The sequence below is a fragment of the Gobio gobio genome (assembly GCF_949357685.1).
Source record: "Gobio gobio genome assembly, chromosome: 17".
Taxonomy (NCBI): Eukaryota; Metazoa; Chordata; class Actinopteri; order Cypriniformes; family Gobionidae; genus Gobio; species Gobio gobio.
The window spans coordinates 37,964,956-37,991,452 of NC_137110.1; the positions used below are offsets into that span (position 1 = coordinate 37,964,956).

The following is a 26,497-nucleotide window of genomic DNA, read 5'->3' on the forward strand; positions in this document are numbered from 1 at the left end:
AGGCAAAAATATATATGATATATAATAATGTATTTATTGCTAGTACTCACTGCTCACCTACCAGCATCCTCTGTTATGCTAAACAGTCACGGTTAATGTCACTTAACAGAATTAATATTCATGGCACCAAAATATGCAGGTTTACATAATTGTCACAAGGAGGTTTTAGGCTTAATTATTGTACTTTTATGGTATTCAAATGTATCTCATGTGAGTGTATCCATAGCAACCATGCATTTAAACCCCCCTCACTCCACCCCACACTTTATGGATCACTCTTACGCCCCTGCCGACACGTGAGGAACACATTAAACTGTACAGTATACGTAGTCTGGGTACATACTGTACAGAAACGCAGCATTCACTGTTCTGTATTTCTCGTGGTGTGTGACAGTATGAAGGACAAGTGTGCAGTGATGCACAAACTGTCATCTCTCTTTCCCCACTGAATAATTGCTTTTATGGGAAGTGGGTGTTTGTCAATTTACAATAAACACATTCAAGCTTTAGGGGTATTGTGAAAGTTTAATGAATGTCATGGAAAGAGTGCTCCTGATAAATCAGAGATGTTTGCTGCAGCCATCACTTCAGGAAGACTTATTTACAATCTGGTTAAACAGCAGTACAATTCTTACTCATCCCTTGCTTTGCCACATTGAACGCTTTGTGTCTGTATGTGTGCAAGCACATGTCAGCTGCCTTGTTTGTTCTCCTCGTCTGTGAAGAAGTGTCTGTTCTGTTTTTTCAGATGGCCTGTGCTGTTTTGCTGCAGTATACAGGACATTTTTTCCTTTTGCTTGAAGAAGGTCCATGTGTGCACTCTTGCTACCATGCCCCCCGCAACCCATTACCTTTAACCTTTCTCTATGTGGCATTCCTGCTGTCCCTCTTCAGCTGTCGCAGTACCCTGATGACCGATGTCCTTTGACCTCTCCTTTGCAGACAGTTACACATTGTGGCAGGCATTAGCAGACACTTGTCTGCTGTTTTAAGACAGTGGCGTCTGCATTCTGACGTTTATTCAACCTGAACTCCTAATATCCTAATTCCTGTCATTCTCTCTTCTTCAGTTCCTACAAATGCACAAGTATGTTCATTTCTTGTGTGATTAACCGGACAGGATTTTGAAATTTGTGTCAGAGAGATGAACGCGAGAGTCAGTAGACTAACAATGTGATTGATGTTCACTGGTAATGGTTTCCTAATGCCAAGCAAATGGAGCAGATCTTTTTGCTTTTCATTGACTTGTTGGAAGATGAGATGGGTCATTTTACAAAACGGATGCCATTTGTGTTTCTCATGAACATATGCGTGAAAAATAACTAGAAATATGAATAACTAATGCCAACAGAATAACAGACCTATATATATATAGATATATATACACACACCGATCAAGCATAACATTATGACCTACTATTGTGTTGGTCCCCCTTTTGCTACCAAAACAGCCCTGACCCGTCAAGGCATGGACTCCACTAGACCCCTGAAGGTGTGCTGTGGTATCTGGCACCAAGATGTTAGCAGCAGATCCTTTAAGTCCTGTTAGTTGTGAGCTGGGGCCTCCGTGGATTGGACTTGTTTGTTCTGCACATCCCGCAGATGCTCGATTGGATTGAGATCTGCGGAATTTGGAGGCATTTGGATTTGAAGTCAACACCTCAAACTCGTTGTTGTGCTCCTCAAACCATTCCTGAACCATTTTTGCTTTGTGGCAGGGAGCATTATCCTGCGGAAAGAGGCCACTGCCACCTGGGAACACCGTTTCCATGAAAGGGTGAACATGGTCTGCAACAATGCTTAGGTAGATGGTATGTGTCAAAGTAACATCCACATGGATGGCAGGACCCAAGGTTTCCCAGCAGAACATTGCCCAACACACTGCCTCCGCCAGCTTGCCTTCTTCCCATAGTGCATTCTGGTGCCACGTGTTCTTCAAGTAAGCGATGCACATGCATCCGGTCATCCACATGATGTAAAAGAAAACGTGATTCATCAGACTAGGCCACCTTCTTCCATTGCTCCAGTTGGTCCAGTTCTGATGCTCACGTGCCCACTGTTGGTGCTTTCGGCGGTGGACAGGGGTCAGCTTGGGCATCCTGACTGGTCTGCACCTATGCAGCCCCATACGCAACAAACTGCGATGCACTGTGTATTCTGACACCTTTCTATCAGAACCAGCATTAACTTCTTGAGCAATTTGAGCTACAGTAGCTCGTCTGTTTGATCGGACCACACGGGCCAGCTTTCGCTCCTCACGTGCATCAATGAGCCTTGGCCGCCCATGACCCTGTCGCCGGTTCACCACTGTTCCTTCCTTGGACCGCTTTTGATATAGCCTGACGTCGTCATACTCAATTCTAGTCAGAATATGAGTCTGATACTGCTCTGTTGGGCTGTGATTATGGGGCGTGTTTCAACCAAACCAGGGAAGACCTCAATTGAATAGACCTACAACCAATCAGAGCAACGGAGCGACGCATAACATTAGTAGTCAAATGTCAACAGAACTCAACTGCACTGTGTTGCCAAGTCCGCAGGTTGAAGCGACCCCAATTATGTGCTATACAGACCCAGGAATGCGAACCCCCCCGGTAAGCTATTGGGCTTGTTTTTGGCTAGTTTTGAGTAGCAATTGGGCAGGTTTTGTTGTAAAAACTTGCCAACCCTGTCTGCACGCATGCTGGAATAAGTAAGATGAGTGTAAACGATCTTTGCCGGTGTTTTTAAGGATACACAGAGTACTTACCAACACGATTATCATTTCTGAGAGAAATAGTAAGGGTGAATGCATATACGAACAAGTTCTCCGTTTAGGATTAGAACGAATTCAACCCAAGCGCTCTTTGGTTACGTGCATGATTACGTTACAGTTTATCATCTGTCCATCATCGTCTAAAGCCCGCCCTGACAATTTCATTGGTCTGAACAGTTTCTGTTCGGGCATAATTACTCCTCTACGGATCAAGTCCAGACCGAACTGCATAGCTCAAATGTTGTGGGCGGGGCTAAGTTTGGCTGGCATCCAGGCTACTTTTGATAGATACTGACCACTGCAGACCGGGAATACCCCACAAGAGCTGCAGTTTTGGAGATTCTCTGACCCAGTCGTCTAACCATCACATCTTGGCCATTGTCAAACTCACTCAAATCCTTTGTCTTGCGCTTCTAACACATTAACTTTGAGGACAAAATGTTCACTTGCTCCCTAATATATCCCACCCACTAACAGGTGCTGTGATGAAGAGATAATCAGTGGATTTCACCTGTCACAATGTTATGCCTGATCGTGTATATATATATATATATATATATATACACGGTATATATTTATTTTAAAGGTTACAAATCTTTTGTTTTGGAGGTCTCCTGGAATAGGTTATGTCAAAAACACTTTAATTGTCTCATAATATACATTACAGCATAATCTCTATTCTCACAGTGTCTCTAAACGGTTCGATAAAGGACGGTTCAAAAGCCTGCTCTGCTCTCATTGGTCAGATGGTCCAGTCTGTTGTGATTGGTCTTACAGCGGATCAGAAACAAAACGCTCATTACCATATATGAATTTCAGCTACTTTGGCTTCCGGAGGAGTGATACAGTGATATGAACAGTAACGATGACACCGGTTTTACTGTATCAATTCGAGTCCTCAGCCAAATGCGTGCAAAGTGGATTTGCTTTTACAGCGCAGAAAACAGCATGTTCTCGATATGTCGACAACACAAACCGAATTCTTCCAGGCCTCGGCTATAATTACAGTTGACATTAATCTTGGGCAGCCAATGAAGAGCATTTTGTGCAGGAAGTAAGACTGAAGTTAGAGATGGCTCATTTCAGGTACAGTAGTTCAGAATCGGTTCTTTCTTTTGGGAGACAATAGATCCATTTATCATGCACTTTGACCTTTAAAACCATTTACATTCACAAACAGCTATATTACACACTACATGAAAGGTAATATCCAAAAAAGCACAATAGTAAGGGTTTTACACTTCAATAAATAAATTGTGTTTTTGTGAAGAGTCATCTAAATGGTGTAAAAATCACATGAGATGAAGTCTGTACTCATAATAGTTTTCTATAAAAAAAAGTGTTTAATTATGTATGGTGCGGTTCACTCACCTCACTGTATTTTTCCATGCTGAAATGACGTGATCCGTGGTGTTTCAGTGAACGTCAAAGAGAATCCTCACGCCAATTGGCTACTGCCTCTGTAGATACACTAGTAGTGTAGTGTTGTTTGGAGATGTGAAGCGTAAAAATTAGACAATGGAACACACTTATTATCATGTTTTACCAGCAGAGACAATGGGAGAATCCGTAGCTGAAGGACTACTGAATGAACTTGCAGAAAAATCTGTATAAAATTGTCTAATAAACATTTTTGTAGCTTCATAACCTTGAGCACAAGATGTCAAACTGAATTGTAAAAATGTCAACACTGTTACTTTTCTAAAGGCATAATTATACTATATTAAAATTAATTTATTATGCTTGAGATGGCACCCTTTATTAACACTTAAACACAATATTGGCCTGTTAGATTCTTTTAAAATCTTTTTTTACTTACGCAACTGAAAAAAGCACTCATTTCATTAAATGCCCCAGGTGTGTTGTGTATGTCTTTGTTCTCCTTTCATTTCATCTTTTCTCATGTCTTCCTTTTTTTCCAGCTCCTCTGAGAAGTCTCTTCTGTGGAGATCTGCAGGTATTTTTGTCTATTTCTCTTCCTGCTTGCTATTTTCCTTTGTCACCTGTTGTAAATAGTAAGCATAACTCTGACATTTTAGACAGCACTGCGGTACGTACAGCACAAATCACATAGTCTAGCTTGGAACACTGACTATTAGATGGTTGAGCTGGTTGAGGACATTTAGAGGACCTTTATACTAAATTTGGTGAATTGAACCTACCTAAACTCTCTTCTCTAATATCACAATGTATTGTGTTCTCTTCTCTAATATCACAATGTATTGTGTATTGTGTTTTTTTAGTTACAGTATCCTAAAGTTGCCTTAAAAATAATCAGTATAGTCAAGCTCCATTTATAAATAATAATATAACTAAAGTCATGGATGATGAATTTATTACTTCAGTCACCAAAACATGTCATTTCAAATGTCCAGTTTACATTATTGCTCAGTATAATATTGTAATCCTTGGTATTTTTAATCACAAAAACTGTGTTGTTGTGGTTTCTGGACTTTTTCTTTTTCTTCTGCTCTGAAAAAGACAACACTGAGGTCTTGTGATCTGACCACCCAACATAATGAACAACATCCCATGATTTATTCCACTGAACTACACTTGGAATCTCTTTCCGTCCCTAATCCTCACTCGTGTCTCTCATGGTCTATTATCACAGAGCTGCTAAAACTTTTCTAACTTTTTCTTAAATCCTGTTATCGCCCTTTACTGTGAGAATGTTTTTCAAGCAGGGAAACAATAGATAAGAGACCTTATTTTTTTATCTGTCAAAATGACTGAAAGCATTTTAAATCATCTGTCAGTGTCTTTAAAATTGGGTGAATGATGGAACATTTGAGCTTAATGCTCCCTTTAAGTATGTCTAGGGATGAAGGTAACTGTATCTTGATTAAACCCGCTCACAGTGTGTTAACCCTTTGGTAATCAGAATCCTCAGGTGCAGGTGTGTCTAAGCCGTCGGATGGTTGCCCCTCGCCCACATTTGGGGTCAGAGGTCAGGGGCCACTTTACTCCCCTGAATTGGAACAGATCTCCCTGCGTGAAAGTGAGGGTCTGTTCATTCACACTCCATATTGCTTTTTGCTACCTCTATGTGAACAATTTATACTCCTACTGATGCCTTAATGGAATATTACAAGTTAAATACAACTAAAGATCTATGGGCAGCATCTGTGGCCTGCTTCTGTAGCGTCTGTGGCCTGCTGTTGATTACCACAGAAAACAGTGGTTGCGACCGAAACCGCATACTCTTTAGTAGGTACTTATTTTGAATAAGTAATTACTTCACGACTGTTAAAAAAGTATGCTCTATATAGTATGAGTGTGTGTAGTATGAATGTACAACATTCGCCATGCTGTCATTATGCGTCGCTTCACTGCCATTCATAAATCCTCTCCTGTGGCCTCATGGGATAGTAAAGTGTCCATCGTATGCACAATTCAGAATCTCGCCGGAAGAAGTAGGTAATCCTGGTACTTTTTGCCTAGTGTTTTATGAGTACTGTGAATTTGGACATACTTCTTTCTTTTGTCACACACTGTTTTCGCCTGCTATATACTGTAGTATGTGATTTTAGATGCAGCCAATGTTGTTTTTTTTATGTCTTTGAAAGAAGTATTGTATGCTCACCAATGCTGCATTTATTTGATCAAAAATACAGTAAAAGTTATAATTTTGTAAAATATTTTATTTTTTAATTAACTGCTTTCTGTTTTAATAAATTTTAACATTTGATATATTCCTGTGATATATTACTCCAGTCTTCAATGTCACATGACCCTTCAAGGGTTAGTTCACCCAAAAATGAAATGTATGTCATTAATTACTCACCCTCATGTCATTCCAAACCCATAAGACCTTCGTTCATCTTCGGAACACAAATTAAGATAATTTTGAAGAAATCCGAGAGTTTTCTGAACCATCCATAGGCAGCAACATCATTGCAACTTTCAAAGGAAGTAAAACATTGTTAAAATAGTCCACGAGAATACAGTGGTTCAAGAAAGTGACAGGGAAGAGATTATTGAATAAAGTTGTTATTTTTGTGCACACAAAATATTTTTGTTGCTTCGTAACATTGAACCAGATTGAACCACTGTAGTCGCATGGACTATTTTAACAATGTCTTTACTACCTTTCTGGGCCTTGAATGTTGCAATGATGTTGCTACTTACATTTTTGGACAGGTAGGGGAATCAATTATTGTGTAGACCGCTCTCTAAAACTCGCAAGTATCTGTGTAATTTACATAAACTTGGAGATTGTGTTGAACCACGTCGATAGTTCAGAAACCTCTCGGATTTCATCCATTTTAATTTGTGTTCTGAAGACGAACGAAGGTTTTACGGGTTTGGGAGGACATGAGGGTGAGTAAATAATGACAGAAATTTTTTGGTGGACTAACCCTTTCAGAAATCTTTCTAATGTGCTGATTTGGTACTCAAGAAACACTTCATATTATTATTATGCTTAGTGAAAGTAAAAAGTGTTAATGCATCTACAGTGGAAACCTAGCTGGTATGCACTTACATTTCGTAAGCTAATTATCCTTTTGAGGCGGACTTGGATGCAAGTCTGGTTATGTGTTACTGATGTAATACTGAAGTTGATGTTTTACTGTTCATACAGCATGTCAAGCAGAGGTAACCAGGTTTACTTTTTTTTAGCTGGTTGAAAGATTGGAGGGGCATTGCATGGCAAGGTGTACCATGGCATTCTTTAAGATACTTTGGACTAGAGTACTGTGTAAATACTATTACATCCAGTAGCATGGCATCATTGCACCATGGTATGGCTGCTGTTTGGCCAGGAAACACTTCCAATGTTTAAGTTTTATGGTTATACTTAAAATAATGCGATTTTTTTTGACAGAGCCAGCTAACCTAGTAGGCTACTTTAAGAGCATTACACACGCTAGAGCTTTGTTTTAATATTTAAACATGACTATCAATATTAACTAATTAAAGAGCACCTATCTTGGCATTTAAAATGTTCCAAATGTTGTTTTAGAAGTCGCCAACAACAGTTTTGCATACATGCAATGACAAAAAAGACTTTCGTTTTCTTATAATATGCATTTATTTTTACCTGTTTTGACAGCGATTCTCAAATGATTCCTTTAGTGATTCACTTTTCAAAACCCCCGCCTTTACATGACGCTAATCTGCGGTGATTGGTCCGATGACCCAGTCAGTTGTGATTGGTATAGTCTGTGCAGATATTTTCGGAAACGGAACGCCCATCAAAGTCTTATAGTGACAGGAATTTGTTAATATGTGTCAAGAGTTATGAATATGAAAACCGCGTCTGTACCGTTTGATTGTAATATGAGCCTCAGCTGATCTCATTCATAAAAAAACTCCTCTATTCTCCTCACGAAGACTCGCGACAAATCAACATCCCTCAGGGCTTTTAGTTCAAAAGTGTGCAGATGAGGAGACATATTGATAGATTCTCATATGTCTGTGTCAAATTTCTAAACAGAGGAGTATTTTTTATTCAATACTTCCTCAAAATGCGCAGATATAGCCTAATCATGAGCGATTGAGTCTCTTATGTGTTGTTTTCAATTCATACTGGCAGCCGGAGGGCGCTCTGTGCACATGTAGTCCATGTACAGACAGACGAAGAAGATACCATGTGCCATAATAGAAGTCCATAATAAAAGCTTCCTGAGATCGCAAAACATACATTTGACGACTAATAAACACTCAATCGCGACGATGTATGGTTTGTCTTCAAGCCACTTAGTCTTCAAATGCTCATCCTTGGGCAGATGAAAAAAGTTTGCTTTTGAGTCGCACTTCAGAACACAGCGTCTCGTCGCCATGATGTTTTCTAGTTTTCACTGGCGTCTTGGAGCGCAATAAGTGGGCGTATCGTATTCAAATAACTTGACAAGTTGACGTCATCTAGTCAGAGAAAAAGCTTCGGTCTTCTAACGATTCTTAAAAATGACTCAGAGTCGACTCTTACTTTTGAAAGAAAATAACTATATATACGGTGCACTGTCATATTTCAAACTATGCAGGATGTTTTTGTTCACTTAGATCTATGTTACACACTACATGAAAGGTACATTTCAAAATTCCATGATAGGTGCTCTTTAAATTAAAACAATGGCCTGCAGCTTTCAATTATTTTTCAATTACCGTAGGTAAATATTACTGTTCAATATTTTCAATTAATTATTTGACTAAACAGTCTGTTTTAAAGTACAAATGAGCAGCGATTTTCTTGCAAATGTTTGATTAATTTTAAAGGTGCATTAAGTAGTTTGGTGCCAATTTTAAAAGTTATATAAATCAGTTTTATTTTTTGTGAAAAGCCAACTAAATGACGTACGTACACATGAGATGAAGACTGTACTCATAATAGCTTTATATAAAAAGTGTTTTAATCATACATGGTGCGGTGCGGTGCGGGCCACCCCTGTCGATTTCGCTATGTTGAAATGTAGTGGTTCGCGGTGTTACAGTAACCGTCGGAGAGCATCCTCGCGCTCATTGGCTGTCGCCCTGTGGCTACACTAGTCGCGTAGTTTGGTGACACGAAAGCGAAAATTAAACAATGGAACACGGTTATTACAGTGTAACAGGAGAATCCGTACCTGTACGACTGAAGAAGACTGACAAAGACAAAAAACGAGCGTAAACATTAATACGGCGTACACAAGATGGAAATATTACATTTTTGGACGGGTAAGGGAATCAATTATTGTGTAGACCACTCTCTAAAACTCGCAAGTATCCGTGTAATTTACATAAACTTAGTTAGAGATCGTGTTGAACCACGTCGATAGATGGCAGTGCAGCCTCTAACACCGTTGTAGCATCGCTAACGTTACACGAAGAATAGCGATGCTAATGCTAGCCAAATAACTCTTATGAAACCTTTAACCAGCCATATAAATATGTGTTTTATATGTCCACGCCTTTAACATATGGCAAAGACATATATGCCCATGCAAACTATATATAGTTTGCATGTTTCAGCGCGGTGCCCTGTTTGTCTGTTAACAGTTATATTCCCTGTTTACATGAACATGAGACATAACTGTTTACATAATGCAACTGCATAAGAACGGTCAAATGCACACATGACTGATACTACAGTAAAACTGGTACAACATGTTTAATTCTAGTATTGACTTAGTACAAGCAGTATATGTTTCTCATTCATTTTTACAAAGTGGTGGACGAGTCGTCATTATTTCCTGTGGTAACGTTAATCGACAACTGGCCACAGATTCTATTAATAGAGCTTAAGTCGTATTTAACCTAGCAATCCAAAGTTCAAACACGAATGTTTTATCATTTCCGAACAGAAAATCTTTGATCTATCTCATTATTTTTCTGGGTTGCCTTTTTCTTGCTGTGTCCTTTGCTCAGGGTCTGCGGCAAACTCGCGCAGCTCGACTCAAATGAATTCATATTCGGATAGTGGATATCAGGAGGTGAGTGGTTACTATAGTAACACAGTGACGCCCAGACGATCCGAAGGGAGGTCCCAGTCGACAAGCTCCGCCCCCAGTGGGAGCCCCACCTTTGCCATGAGTTCTAGGGCTGAAGGACAGGCCTCAGCACAGGTATAAACACACTAATACATTGCTTAATTTAACTTTGCATGTTATTTTCGCCTTTTCGAGTGTCATTAGTTCTGAATGCTATTTGATCGGGGTGCAATGTTTCCGTATTTATACGTATATCCGCATTTTCCGACTTGAGAAGTATGACGCACGTGAATCGCGAAATAGCCTTAAACAAACTAAACACTGGGAAATGCTGCGTTTTCGAATACTTTTCTTTCCCGGAATGCTTCCGACCGCACTGTGGGAGCCAGCGGCGCCATCTAGGGGCTGTATGCGGGACACTGCATATCAGGCAGGATCAAAATTAACACTCGCCAAGCGGCAAATGCTAGTAAGTTCAAGTTATATAGAATACAAAACGGGTTTTCTCGCCAGTCGGTGCGATTATTGAATGGCAAAGGCTGTGGTTTACAGAGATATATAGTTTGCATGTTTCAGCGCGGTGCCCTGTTTGTCTGTATGTTTCCGGTGTTTTCAGAGTGCCTCGGGTCGCAGTAAATGCTCCTCCACGTTTCTCTGAAAGTTTTCTGCGTTTGGGTCGTTTATAACTCGCATTTGAAAACGCAACTTGCGCCAATCATATTGGCAGATTTGTAATGATATTCATTTATTGTCAACAAAAGAGAAGCGTTAAGAACTTCCTGTTGCTTGTCGCCAAAATAAAAGCTCTATGGTTCAACTTTTGAAAGCAGAGCGTTAAGACAAGCCATACATGAGTATTGTTGTAATTTTACTGTTCTGTAAAATAAAATAATTTAAATAACCAAATATATATCTATATTTTTATTGAATATAGTATATTTACATATTATTAACTATATTAAACAACATATTTTTATGAATGAGTTCTAAAAGCTTTAAATATTTTTGTGTGTAGGTGGTTCTTATCATTATTGGTTTGAATTTGTTCTGTTGTATGACCATTCCTCAAGATTTAGTTTCGTGCTTAAATTCTGTCATCAATTTCTCACTCTTATGTCGTTCCAAACCCATAAGAGTTTCGTTCATTTCGGATCACAAAAGATGATGTTCTGAGATATTTATGTACCTCAATTGAAAGTCTATCCGCCTGTTCTCTGACATTCAAAACGTTAATGAAAAGATCTTATTTGTCTCTTCAAAAGACTTGGATTAAACTGCTTGATTTATATGGATTTATTTTGTTATCTCTTTATGAACGTTTTTTTGAAGCATCTGAGTTTTGGGTGAATAGACTTTAATGGAGGGACAGAAATACATCAGATTTGAAAGTCTTATGGGTTTGGAACAAAATGAGAGTGAGTAGTTGATGACAGAATTTTCATTTTTGTGTAAACAAACCCTTTAATTTTGAGGCAAATTTTGTCCTTAGCTGATCACATGCCTGATTTGTCTTAAAGTATTGTTATGAATGAAATGATTTTGAATATTTTGGTTATAACCGTATTATCAGAGTGTAGTTTGTATGCATGATGGTTATAGTGTTTGTTTGTAATATGTTTCTTAGGTGGGCAGCAGTGGGCGTGTCATGAGGCGTGTGAGTTCTGTTCCCTCTCGTGCTCCATCCCCACTCTACACCCCGTCCCCGCCTGCGACTCGCCAGCCTCTGCGTACTTCTCTTGGAAGCCCCTATGGCTCGCCCATAGTCTCAGAGCCCCGTCCTCTACCTAGCATATTTCCCGGCACCACCTTGCCTCCTTCCTCCAGCCACGCCTCTGAACCAGTACACTCCAGCTACTTGGGACGGCATGGAAACGGGACAGGGTCAGAGTCTGGGTCGCCAACACTCCTGCGGGCCGGTATGACCGCTCAGCCTCAGCAGTACGGAACCCTGGGAAAGCATGATGCACGTGCATATGAGAGCACTCACTCTTCTTTTGGTTCTCGGGCCTATGACATCTTTGAGAGGATGGTTCTTTCAAGACCAGATAGCCTTACAGGTGGGTAAAACTATCCTGATTTACAGTTATTGTTAAGGTTAGGAGTTGTTTTAAATTACACTACTTCTAAAAGGTTTGGGGTTTATTTGTTCTTTTGTCAAAGGTGACAAGACTTTTACATTGTTACAAAAAAAATCAATTTCAAATAATGCTGTTATTTTGAACTCTGTTCTTCAAACAATCCTGAATAAATGCATCATATAAGCATTATTATTTTTTTCAATTGTGATACTAATTAGAAATATTTCTTGAGCATAAGATAAAATTACATCACAGGAATAAATTACATTATACAATGTTACTGTATTTTTTTTAAATAAATGTTGACCATAAGAGACTTCTTTCAAAAATTGTAGCAACCAATGATTTTCTAAATTTCTTATTCCATAAAGTTTAAATCCATAAAACGATTTTCTCTTCCATCCTGACCATGCCAGAACTCTCAAACACAATTTGTACACCACTCTTGAAAAGTCACGGATTTAAGGACACAGATTTGATATGTGTGAAACTTTCTTAGCGTTGTATATGCATTATATTATACAAGGATTAGTAATGCTGTCACTTATCTGTGTTTGTATGCGTGTTTGGTTTGGATTATAAAATCTTCCGAAGCTTAAGAAGGTATTTCTTTCCTGAAAATCCCCTCATGATGTGAATTTTCAAAACATGGAAAGAAATGTGAATAATTTAGCATTTTTATTAAAATGTGAATAAATAAGCATTTTTTCAGTTTAATCTATGATGTATACTGTCTGTTAAAATTACGAGAGCCACAGGAAGAAAACTTAACACATCTCTCAATATAAATGGGTCAAAAGATGACTCTGTACATGTTGATGGTCTTGGTGGGGAGCCGCAGGGAGACTGACACAAATTGGTTCTCATAAAAGTGCAAAAAATGATTCTCGTAATTGCTCCTACCCAAATGATCATAACCCTCCGATTATGATGCTGTGCGTGCATACAAGTTTGTGAATCAAATGTGCTGAGATGCATTAATATAGGGCCTGTATAGTATATTGTTTCAAAATTGTATTAGTCTCAATTCCATTTGCAATAAACGTCCACATGAAACTGGAGCTGCATGGATATTGACTGTGTGTGTGTGCGGGTGCACGTCTTTATGCTTATGCTCGTGTGCTCTAGTGTTTTGTAGGATTATTCTGATGATAATCTCACATTTTGACTCTATGGGATACTTCCTCAGATGTGCCCCACTGCCCCATTTAGGCCCTATTTCTCTGTAGATCATGCGTGATGTAAAACCTTTTGAAAACGAAGCTTTTAACTCCAGGCCTTTCAGAAAGAACTATTGTTGAATTTGGAGATGTATGAAGTGATTAGAAATTTATGAAAGACAAACTCACTGAATTCTGTATGGCTGTTCCAAGCCAGCGAGCTGTGCTGCTTTGTTCGCTTCACAGTTTGCTGTATGATATTGCCAGTGTCTGATTGACATGTGAAAAAAAATTCTGTGAAAACCCAATTGAGGCATTTCTATGCTAATGTTACACTGACTCAACGTTCAGTCACTGTTTAAAGGCCGAATAGGGATATTTCCTTGTTCTTTTGGACATGAAGCTCAGTACCATGGTACTGTATTCCTTTAAGCTCCTTGGAGTACTATGTACATTTTATAGTATTTGCATATGGTAATCATTCTTTACCATGGTATCAAGATTCTGATTCACAAGCTTTTCAGATTTAATTGGATTCTTATTCATTTAGATAGCATATTGCCCAATTTGCTTTACATCTCTCTCCAAGTTCTGTAAATTATACAGCATTGCAGTCTTTCAGACTGATTCAAATTGTTAACTTGTCTTTTAGAAATTCATGAAAAGGACCATTTTAGTCATTTGTTTCAGGGATCAGGCACCACTGGTCACGCTGTATGTTTTTGATTCACTAAAAGAACTGAATCATAAGAGTCATTTGTTTACACTGGTTACATTGTTTTTGCATGCAGCCTGCAAAGACCTTTCTAGCCATTGATTCATAATAGACTGTCCTTTTATTGCATCACATTCAATACAGGCTGCAAACTCACATTCACACTCATTCTTTGCCGTGGCGCTGAAGATTCAGATTTGGCAGAACTAAAAAAAAATGTATGCAGCCGATTAAAGTATGAATGATATTGAAAAATCTGTATCAGGATCGTTCAAATGATTATCAATATTTTTACCCAGCCATAGAAAATTATACATTTTGGTACTGACAGAAGGAGGAACTAACACTGTAGACCAAGTGAGCATGGTTATCAGCTAATGTGATAAACTCACAATGGCCAAATAAGTCTACTGACTGGAATGTCTCTTCCAGCTGGTAGTTTGAAGGCAGAGATCGAAGTTTGTCTGCTTAGGTTGTGGGTCAGATGTTTGCCATTGAAACTTCTGGTTTTGAATGTCAGTCTCACAAGGTTGCATGGGAATGCATGCCCTACAGCTCTTAAAACACTTGTACACTAATGAGCATACTCTACAATGTCAGTTTAAGCATTTTGGTTTGTCAGTAGTTTCAGTAATTATGCTCCAAGAGTTGGGTAATTGGGTATGCAATTTTGGGTAGGCGTTCATGAGCAAATCTATTGTATCCTGTTTGCCATGAAATTATGTGTGGGAGAGACCTTTGGCTAATTTGTCTAAATTGCACAATTAATTGTATGCGTATCTCTGATTGTGTCAGGCAAATTGACATTCATGTCACCAACAGCAACACAACGTAGTGCCTACTTTCAGCATAAAAACTGTTTTAATCTAGCTGCTACTGAATATGCCTCGTACTTGCTCAAGGTCATTATCTCTCATAGATACATCTGAAGGTGTGAACATCCAGTGGAGTGGTTAATTAAAGCAAACAGTTTTTTATAGAATAGAACTTACATCTCCAGTTGAAGACTTAAGAGATTAATTTGCCTTGTGCAGTACATCTTATTTCTCCGATATCTGGTTGTACAGACGATTGGTTGAACAACAACTTCACCAGCTAGATCAGCACCTAATCTGTACAAACCATCCTGGATGGAAATTCATGCTGCAAAAATAATGGTTCTTTATTGGCATCTATGGTTCCATGAAGAACCTTCAACATCCATGGAAACTTTCTATTGCGCAAAAGGTTTTTTAGATTCAAATGTTCTTCGTACTTAGAAAAAAGTTGTTCTTTTAAGAACTGTTCACTGAAAAGGAAAAGGTTGGCACTTAAACTCTGCGGACCCTGTACAGGGTCATGTATACTTTCAATTTGAATTGTCTGTGGAGGAGCTCTGACCTCATATGTGGTACCATTTGAAAGCTTAGAGTCTCTACTTTCTGGATATGCATCATTTTGGCATTTGTTTTACACAAAGTAATGTATTTATTTACACTAAATTACTCTTGTACCATTTCCGCCTGGATTTGGCCTACCCAAATTGAAATGCTTCCTATACCCACATACAGTGGTCTAAATTCAAAATGTTGGTGTCATTTTACAGGAAACTCTTTGAAGTTACATAAAACACTGCTAAAAGTGATAAACATGTAAGTACATGTTGTGCTTTGAAAGTGTGTAACTCAGGCCCTGTGTGCTCTAGCACCCTGCAGACAGTTTTGGCTGTTTCCACTAAGTTCCAGAAAATACTGGAAAAAAGATTTTTGTCTGGATCATGTATGCAATATTTATTCAAATTAATCTAAATGGAGGAATATGACCTTTTTATGTAAATGTAATATGTTACACATAAAAAGCATACAATTTTTTTACGTAAAATTAAACTTCAGAGGGTTTCCTTTGTGTATTTAGACTACTGTATGTGGGTATGGGAAGCTTTTCAATTTGGGTAGGCCAAATCCAGGTGGAAATACCAAAAATGGTCCCAGAGCTTAAGAGGTTAAAAGCGATATTTTGAGCCATATGGCTCTTCATCAGACAATCAAACCATTCACAAGTAGGCCCTTGTATACACATCAGGGTATTGCATCACATGAAAGACAACATGATTGCAAAACTTCTACAAGCATAAAGTTTACATTTTAGTACCATAATGATTTCAACAATGACATCTAAAAAACAAACAGCTATCAAAACATCAAATAACTAGAACAACCAAATCTAACAATGAACATCATACTGCAACAAATTATAACAATCCTGCTCCCAAATGGAACGTCACAAAAAATGAATAAAGCCATTATAAATTATTAAAGAAAAGGGTGAATGCCACAATCTTCATCAGTTCTTCTATGGCAGTGTGTTGTAATATTTTCAGTATAGTATAATGTTTTGAGAAATATTCTATAGATTGGATACACCAATCAAAAGAGTGGATTTGTCAGTTGTTTATTGATGTATAAACTCATGACATTGACTGACTGAATCTCTAATCTTCGTCTAGGCTTGCAAACCTCTTATAGTCAAAACAGCCAGTTAGGCCAGGAGGCCCGCTCCCCTGACTGCCACGTCACACCAATCTATGAGGACAGAACCTTCCAGAACCCTCTGTACCAGAGTCCCACGCAAGGCTCCCAGAGCGCTATCTCCAGAAACAATACAGGTATGTGCCGAATGTCCTTCATGCACCACTGCTGTCTTTGCAAACTCAGTGAATGAGGTCTGACGTGTCCACAGTGTTAATCTTAATAATGTCTGTATTGCGAACTCTCTCACTCAGGGTTTGGTACTTTACAAAGGACCACTAGTCAGTGTAGCACTCTGAGGTTCCAGCGAGGGTTATTCTCAATGGGCTCCATGGCAACGCACTCTGACACCTATCACCCCGCCCATTACCACCAAGCCGACTCGAACTACAACAGACACGCAGCTGCCGTCGACAACGCTGTCACGCGCTCGCCTTCCATAGACAGTGCTCACAAAGATCCAAGGTGAAAAGCCGAATCAAGTGATTCAACAAACGTTGCAGAGAGCTTAGAGAAAATATTTAGGACTAGCTTTGAAATCACTGACAATTAAAACATGAAGAATTTGCTTGTAAATGAAACCCAGCATGTCTTCCCTTTTTCGGCATTACTTATTTATTTGTTCCACAACGTTTGTGCCTATGTCTCTTTGTAATCATTTTTCTAGGCATGTTTATTTTGCTGACAGAACAGAGTTTGACAAAATCGCATGAGTGTTCATTCACATTTGCAGTGCATGAAGCTGGACTGATTTTTATGTATTTAGTTACCTAGTGTAAACACTTGTATTATGAGTGAAAAGATTGGAATATTTTATTCAAATCTGTAAACATTCATTTGTCAATTTGGGATTTGTCTTTTTCATATTTGTATGACATATGTATTCTGTATGCCTCTGCGGGGTGTTAGGGAGTTTGCCTGGAGAGATCCCGAGCTGCCAGAGGTGATTCGGATGCTGCAGCATCATTTCCCTTCTGTCCAGGCCAATGCTGCAGCGTACATACAGCACCTCTGCTACGGAGATAACCGCATAAAGGCAGAGGTATGGTCACACACACACACACACACACACACACACACACACACACACACACACACACACACACACACACACTAGGCAAATAGGCACTTCCCATTTATGTCTTCTGTTGTTCTCAAACAGAGCTGACTTATAACCAATAAGAATATAATAAAGCATTATTTAGTTGCTTTATGTACATTTATTTGGACAAACATCTTGGACATAAATCTGTGTAGTGCAGGATGAGGCATCTTTATTTATAATAACTGCAATTTTGAAAGGTTTTCACTGCTGTTCAAAAATGAAAATGTTAATTTAATGAAAAACACGTTAATTTTATCACAGTGACTGTAAAAACATTTATAATGATTTCAAATGCATGCTGTTCTTTGAACTTTCTATAAAAAAAAAGCCCTGAAATGAATAAATTTTTTCCACAAAAAATATTAAGCAGCACAACTCTTTTTCAACTGTAATAATAAATGTTTCTTGAACACCAAATGAGCATATCAGAAGGATTTCTGAAGGATCATGTGACACTGAAGACTGGAGTAATGATGCTGACAATTCAGCTTTGCCATCACATGAGTAAATTACATTTTAAAATGTATAAATGAGCATAAGAGACTTCTTTCACAAACAAAACCGACCCCAAAAGTTTAAACCGGTAGTGTTTGTCTGCTAAAGTAAGCGTTTAGGAGGACAAAAGCATAGAGATGATTTTAACGCCTATAATTACTCACTGGGACTTCTATGCATGAACTCAAACCAGTGAATTATTGGTTCATTTTAGTGAATCATTTTGTTAAGACGGCTCATATAATGATTCACATGAATAAAAGTCTGCTCGGCTACAAAGCTGCATGTGCAAACAATGTGATACATATAAGGTTTTAACATTTCTTGTTGAATGAAACTACAGTTTTAGAAATGGTTAAATTACTAGTATGCAACTGAAAAATGTTTCTACTTTTAATTAGCAGCACACCTTAAATGTGCACACACATATAAAACCTTGCACACTCTTACTGTATGTTTTCAGGTGTGTCGACTGGGGGGAATCCGGCACCTGGTGGATCTGCTTGACCACAAAACCCTGGAAGTTCAGCGGAACGCCTGCGGAGCTCTCCGGAACCTAGTGTATGGAAAAGCCACCGACGATAATAAAGTGTGTGTGAGGAATGCCGGTGGAATCCCAGCTTTGGTTCGTCTGTTGAGAAAAACTCCAGACACTGAAGTGCGAGAGCTCGTTACCGGTGAGTGGGTGTGTGGGGTCACATGACTGACTGACATAAGAGAGTCTTTCTTTTGCTCGCTCTTTCTGACTCGCTTTCTTTCGCTCCTGTGGTGAGATCAGTTTGAGCTGTGAAGCTCAGATCAGAGATTACAGTCAATGGAACTGTGATTAATGTGGAGGGACAAAGTATTTGATTAAAAGCTGAGCTGACAGAATCTTGCACGCACATACATTCTCTCCAAGCTGGATATCCTACTATCGCTAGATAGATGGTGGGAAATTCTACTCTCCCAAGCAGTTTCCTAGATGCAGAGAGTTTATTTTCACTGTCATTTCTCAAACAGGCAGCAGGTTTGTTTAGCAAAGACAGATCTCTCTTCTATATGCACACATACTCGCAACCAGAGACTATTTTGTGTTAATGATCTCTGTCTGCGGGATTTTTTGTTGCACTCCCACTGTCTCTTTACAGTTTTACTGCACACCTCTGAATGTGTCTCTCATCGTTCCAATGAGCTATGTTAAATGATCAAGTGTGTTTTTAATTGCTTATTATGCTTGTTAGTTCACCTAAAAATGAAAATTCTCATTCACTTTATTGTCAATGCAAACCCTAAAGTTAAAAATTAAATAAACAATAAAAAAATCTCCTCCCACATCTACTGTAAACTGTTCAATGGCATGATTTAACTTGATCGCTAAATGGATTTAAAGCATTTGGTTAAAGAATTAAGAAAAGTAATTAGCAAAACATTTTTCAAATTATTTAATTCGGATAAATCACAAATTCAAATCAGTTCATTATTGTATCGTCACATTTCACTGAATTTTCAAACATGAATTAATTTAAACAACTTAAATTTATTTATAGTATTTTTTTTTCATACAAGCCTCTACATTACAACTAAATTTCATGCTAGGTGATTATTAAATAATGTCTGTTTTGATTTCTGAACGAGCATGTGACACTAGAGTAATGGCTAATGAAAATTCAGTTTGCTATCACAGGAATATATGTATAACATTCAAAAATCAATGTTAAGTGGTCTTTACATTTTTTCCAGAGCTGTATAATAAAAAAGAAAGCCATTCTTTTCATAAAATTACTGTTTTACATAGTGAGCATGATGGATTTCTTTCAAAAAGTTTTAAAAAGAAATCTAAAATATTCTGAACTTTTGACCGACATGCATACATTTGTGTTTTGCTAGCCAGTGCTAATTCTATGTGTCCATAGAGGGATAGTAAGGGAAGTCATTTATAAGTCATTTAAATGTATAATAGATTCATTTTATATTTAATTGGCATTCCTAATCTTTCTTATTTAAATGCTATACTATTGCATTTTACGTTATTCTACTACATTTTGTGTTCTTGTCTTGTAAGGTGTTTTGTGGAACCTGTCATCATGTGATTCTGTTAAGATGACGATCGCTCGGGACGCTCTGGGGCCACTTACCAACACAGTGATTATCCCTCACTCTGGGTGGGGTGCGGCTCCTCAACGAGAGGACCAGAAACTCAAACTGCACTCATCTTTGGTGCTGAGGAACACCACCGGATGCCTCAGGTAAGTCTTATGCAAATGTCCCCTTAGAAACGACCGGTCATGTGTACCAGCCTAATTATACAGGGCTTCCTGTAGAGATCGATTAATCAATAGTCGTTCAGATAACCTGCTGACTAGTTGGAAAATATATAGTTTTGCATATCCCTGGTGGTAGCAGTATCATTCTTTATCCTCAGAGATGATCACTGTTTACATTTCTTTGTGACAATGACTGTATTCATCCAAATCAGATGAACATTGTATTGTTGACCACATGATGCTGATGTGTGTGTGTGTGTGTGTGTGTGTGTGTGTGTGTCTCAGGAACCTGAGCTCAGCTGGAGAAGAGGCCAGAAGGCAGATGCGTTGCTGTGAAGGGCTGATTGATTCCCTCCTCTATATAATCAAAACCTGTGTAAACACCTCCGATTATGACAGCAAGGTTAGAGATATTTTTCTGATCGCTTACAGAATATATCTAAAACCATCCAGTTCTGATGTACAACATTGTATTGCATTGTTGCTAATATTTGGAACATGTTTGATATACTCTTGCCAGATATTTGACTAATTTTCAGACTGTATATGCGATGACAGCTGGGAACTGGCAGAGGCTCTTGTAGCTTATAAAAAGGTGTTACATGTTTTCCATGCCACTCCTTGAAGGGCCAAATAGTATTGAGTGCCCCTAGTGGTGGACCACAGCGTTGTTCAGCTTGGGGTCTTTCTTTACAAAATCTTAGTCATAGCATGCCATCTGCTGGAACAGCCGGGAAAAGAAAAAATATTTTTTATTGTATTACATTTATTTAACATTTTTGTTAATAGTTACTAATAATCATTAATAAAATATAATTATAAAATTAGCTATTGTTTTTATTTATTTCATTTACTAATTTAATTGAACCCTTTTCACTTTCTCTTATATGTGGAACACAAAAGGTGATTTTTGAAGAATATTCTGGACACTTTTCAATATAATGAAGATTGGGGCTGTCAACCTCCAAAATTACAAAATATTACCACAAAAGTATCTTAAACATATCATATGACTTTCCCTTTTTCTCTTTTCCTGTGTTTTTTTAGATAGTGGAAAACTGTGTGTGCACTTTGAGGAACCTGTCATACCGTCTTGAGTTGGAGATGCCTCCGTCTCGGCTGATGGGAACCCAGGACCTGGACACGCTCTTGGGCCCAGACACCTCCAGTAAGCAGGCCGACTACAGCTGCTGGGGTCTCAGAAAGAAGAAGAAGAAGAGGTCCTGGCAGGATCAGCAGGTGATCTGTCACTACATAAACTAAGCTTGGATTACTTGTTCTGAAAAGCTTAAAATAGCTTCTGTGCTCTTGATAATTATCGAATGATAAGGGGTTGTTGGGGAGGGAAATTCACTTTGCATATAGCTTTGCACAATGTTTCATACAGGCACCAAAATCTGTACATTTACCTGAATTGTTTTTCAGCACACAGTCATTTAAAACCTGAGAACATTAGTACATTTTAAAATGGAAATTTCTAGCCCTGGAAATCATGGAAATTAATAAAATAATAAATATATTAAATTAAATGTTTCACGGAAAAGCCAAGGACATTTCTATAACTAATTTTCATTAGCTCTAAAATGATCAGCCAAAAATGGCTGGTTTTTGGTGGAAGAAAAATGGCAGAAAATATATTCCGGCCTGCCCCGCCCCGCCCCTCAGTGTTCAGCGCTCAGGGTTCACTCTCGCTCTAGCCGATATCACTGCTCAATGCTCGAAATCACAACCGATATCTATGTAACGCTGACGCTCATCTGAAAGTCCGCTCAAATAACGCACCGACATGAAATTTCTATGTAGTAGTATACTTAAAAAATAATATATTGATTCAATATTAATATATTTTCTGTCCAATTTTAGTTTACTTTTCAATAAAAGTGTGGTTATTTATTTTATTGGCTTGTATTTTTTAAATTCAGTATCATTCAAATATTGAATTTTATTTAAAAAGTATATTATTAATACAATTATACAAAAAAGCTCATTTAAAATAAGAAATAAAAAATGTGCAATCAGAATTTTAGATTTTAGCCCAGAATTTTTATTTCAGTGCATCCCTAATAATATTATTATTTCAAAATGATTCATAATATTAAATAAATGGAATTATTTAAATAAAATTTAAATCGGGTAATAATGAACAACAGGAAACAGGAAGTTCATTGGTCAAAAAGTGAGAGAACCCTTTTTTCTTCTTTTTTTCTATAAGTTTGAAGCTGAAACTAACCTATCACTATTTGTATTTTTGAAATCCTATGATGCAGTGGGATGGTGTGGGGCCTATTCCTGGATTTTCTGGAAGTCCAAAGGGGGCAGAGATGCTGTGGCATCCATCTGTGGTAAAGCCGTACCTCACTCTGCTGGCAGAGAGCTCTAACCCAGCCACGCTGGAAGGGGCGGCTGGGTCTCTGCAGAATCTTTCCGCTGGAACCTGGAGGGTAGGCTGCTTGTGGTCACTATACCATAAACTGAATTATACAGCCACAGTGCTCAGAATAGAGCTGAATTATATGAATGCCTATAATTGGCTGGTGGATGAAGAATATGTCCTACACACACACACTGAATAGATGTAGCTAGCTTCAAGGTTCTAATACAGCAACAGTTTTATTTTATTTTCTTCATTTGCTGTCCCTTTTAGCATCCTTACACAGTTTTCAGTCAAAACTAAGAAAAACGTTTAGATTTCATTACTGTTTTTAAAATGTCAAAATTTGAATGCAATTAATGCACTGAAAGGTGATAACCTTCTTTGAAATGTTAACCTTCTTTTTTGCTCTCTCTCTCTCTCTCACCATTCAGTTTGCGGCCTACATCCGTGCTGCCGTACGTAAAGAGAAGGGTTTGCCCATTCTGGTGGAGCTACTAAGAATGGATAATGACAGGGTGGTCTGCTCTGTGGCCACTGCTCTACGTAACATGGCTCTGGACGCCAGGAACAAGGAGCTCATTGGTCAGTCACTAAAACGTATTGCAATGAACTCAGTGTAATGCCTTACATTCCGTTTTTATTATACGTCGGTTTTATGTGGCCATTATAAACTGCATTGCATTTTCTAAAATAAATGTTTGCTGAATTTGGTTGCTTTGAAAGGAAAATACGCCATGCGGGACCTAGTGACCCGTCTCCCTGGCAATGGGCCCTCCCTGCTGTCGGATGAGACGGTGGCGGCGGTCTGCTGTGCCCTGCACGAGGTCACCAGCAGGAATATGGAGAATGCCCGTGCCCTCGCCCAGACGGGCGGAATCGACAAACTGGTTACAATCAGCCGAGGACGTGGGGAGAGGTACATACCTCTTTTTATAGGCTGGTTGAAAAGGGCAGTTTTATGTGTTCATTGGCATTGGCGTTGGCGCACCGTTTCATAACAAAAAATAAAAATCCATTGCTTTTATAGTACATTTAATATAGATCAAATTAATATATATAGAGACCCTCTATGCTTTCTTTGGACCTGCTTGCCCTTGCAGGAGTGTTTGAACTCTTGTTCTCTGTTGCAGGTACTCCATGAAGGTGGTCAAGGCAGCAGCTCAGGTGCTAAACACTCTGTGGCAGTACAGAGATCTGCGCACCTTCTACAAAAAGGTACATGTTCTGTGGTTAGGGTCCCTGATGTTCTCATGATTTTGTAGGATCTGATCAAAAGTGCATAGTAATGAATTAGAGGTTTGCTATGTACCTTGGTTTTGAAGTCTGGTATGTTTTTGGTACTATGGGGAAAAACAGTCCATGTTTGACTAAATTAAACTGTGGTATACTGAACAAGCTATGTCTGTCTTTAAATTATAAAAAATTCTGTCAGTATTGCTGCAAATGTTGTAATTTGGGGAAGAGAGTGCAATGTATGCAAGTTATGTTCTGCTAAGTTAAATGTAGACTCGTAATCCTTACCGTAAGATGTAAGTTGCACGCTGAGGAAAACACATTTCAAATGCTTTAAACAATACACACATCTGACTTAGCATGATACACACATGATTTAGCCTGTATTAATTCAGTACACATGCGTTTACCATTACACCCCTACAAATGCAAGTGTACACTGCATTTAAATTTCCTAATCAGTATTTCTGTCTTGCTTTTCAGTAAAAAAATAAAAAAATATCCTTCAAACAACACACATTTACTAGATTTTTAGATATTTAACTGGAAAGCGACAAAAATACTGATTAGGAAAATGCAGAACTTGTAGCTTCAAAAGTGTCTTAAAAGCTCTAATCTGATGACTCAAACCACATTTGGAGGCAATGCAAGTTGAAAATGCTTTATATAGTTTGTAATGTATACATTAAAGGGTTAGTTCACCCAAAAATGAAAATTCTGTCATTAATTACTTACCCTCATGTCGTTCGACACCCGTCAGACCTCCGTTCATCTTCGGAACAGAAATGAAGATATTTTAGTTGAAATCTGATGGCTCTGAAAGGCCTCCATTGGCTCAATGGCACGTTACACTCTCAAGACCCTTAAAAGGTACTAAAGACGTCGTTACAAAGTCCATCTCACTACAGTGGTTCTAAAATAACTTTATGAATCGGCGACAATAGTTTTTGTGCGCAAAAAAACCCTAAATAACGACTTACATAGTGATGACGATTTCAAAACACGGCCTCATGAAGCTTTGAAGCGTTATGAATCAGCGAGTCGAATCAGCGGTTTGAATTGCCAAATTTCAGCAGTTTGGCGGTTTGACACGCGATCCGAATCATCATTCGGCTCACTGATTCATAACGCTTTCATTTTTGGGTGAACTAACCCTTTAATGCCTTGTGGAAAGCAGTGAACAATTGCGAGAGGCATCATCGTACCTGTAAATCAACCATTGCACTACAATAACATTTTGGAACGTAGAAGAGAAAGACGATTCGATCAACAAAAATGTAATTAAATTAAAGGAAAAAAAACCTCTGTGCCTGCTTATTGGATTACCTGAGATGGATAATAATAATAGTTGTAAACAGGCCCTGTGTGTTCTGTGCTTTATCAGGATGGATGGAACCAGAATCACTTTATCACCCCAGTGTCAACATTGGAACGAGACCGATACCGTTCCCAACCTACTCTGCCAACTAGCAACGTACAGATGTCACCTGTTATCCAATCAGGTGGGAATACTGCATCATAACCGCAGGGAACTACAGAGCTACAGCTACAGAGAAATGACTCGCCGTTTACTTATATAGGCTGATAATAATATTTTCTTTCTTCTTTTTTTTGTACACTGATATGGTTTATTTACAATCAATATATATATATTTTTTCACATTTAGGAGGCAGTGCCACCTCTTCCCCTGCCATGTTAGGTATAAGAGGTCATCGTTTAAATCAGCGGAGGACCCAGTCGTCTATGCAACTTCATAATTACTATGGAGACGCCAACAGAAACACTAGTCAATATACAGGTGAGCTTTCCTAATGTTCTCTGTCTACTTCTTAACAGGCAAAAGGCCTGTTTTAAGAAACACCCACATTCTTACTGTGTACACTTCATATTATTTTAAAGAATAAAGGCTTTCATAATGTTCCATCAAAATGTATTTGAATTTTCTGTCTGGTCGGAAGCCGTAATGGTCATTCATTTAAGAGCACTTGACCTCCGTAGTTACTCTTTATTGATTGGTGGTACTTCAACCTGGAGGGTCTGATTATGTGTCTGTGATTCAGAATGTGGGTTTAGTGTGAGTGAGGTCTTCATTAGGTCTGTTGGGCTGTTGAATCGTTTCCGCCCATCTAACCCTCAGCCCTGCTCTCTGCCCTAACTGTGGTTCACAGAAATTGACCTTCACCACAGACTGTACTTTTATAAATAGAACACATTTAAACATCAAATTATTAGATAACACGGATGGTCATGACTATACCTGGTATTATAGACAAGTATTTATTTTATAGTAATCATGATTTGATATTTGTGTTTGTATGTGTTTAGGGTCTGGAAAGCAGTCAGCCTATTTCATCAGTTCCTATCCCTCTCCTTCAGCGGAGGACTCCCGCAGATCACAGGTGAGTTTAGCTCTTTATCC

At 38.5% G+C, this 26,497-nt stretch overlaps 1 protein-coding gene across 3 annotated transcripts in view; it reads left to right on the forward strand.

Moving 5' to 3' along the window:
- The window catches only part of pkp4 (plakophilin 4), a 44,575-nt gene that overhangs the window by 10,820 nt on the left and 7,258 nt on the right, over positions 1–26,497 (forward strand). For 2 of the 3 annotated variants that reach the window (XM_079840090.1, XM_079840091.1), the window contains 18 exons: positions 4,678–4,712; positions 5,640–5,756; positions 10,103–10,299; positions 11,789–12,221; positions 16,603–16,761; positions 16,879–17,089; positions 17,534–17,666; positions 18,688–18,901; positions 20,269–20,452; positions 20,756–20,873; positions 21,518–21,709; positions 22,738–22,911; positions 23,276–23,426; positions 23,568–23,760; positions 23,975–24,059; positions 25,462–25,579; positions 25,745–25,876; positions 26,404–26,477. In XM_079840090.1, the coding sequence (XP_079696216.1) occupies positions 4,678–4,712; positions 5,640–5,756; positions 10,103–10,299; positions 11,789–12,221; positions 16,603–16,761; positions 16,879–17,089; positions 17,534–17,666; positions 18,688–18,901; positions 20,269–20,452; positions 20,756–20,873; positions 21,518–21,709; positions 22,738–22,911; positions 23,276–23,426; positions 23,568–23,760; positions 23,975–24,059; positions 25,462–25,579; positions 25,745–25,876; positions 26,404–26,477 (2,920 nt within the window). Of the gene's footprint in view, positions 1–4,677; positions 4,713–5,639; positions 5,757–10,102; positions 10,300–10,577; positions 10,634–11,788; positions 12,222–16,602; positions 16,762–16,878; positions 17,090–17,533; positions 17,667–18,687; positions 18,902–20,268; positions 20,453–20,755; positions 20,874–21,517; positions 21,710–22,737; positions 22,912–23,275; positions 23,427–23,567; positions 23,761–23,974; positions 24,060–25,461; positions 25,580–25,744; positions 25,877–26,403; positions 26,478–26,497 lie in introns of those variants that run through there. The other variant, XM_079840092.1, reaches the window with a different exon arrangement.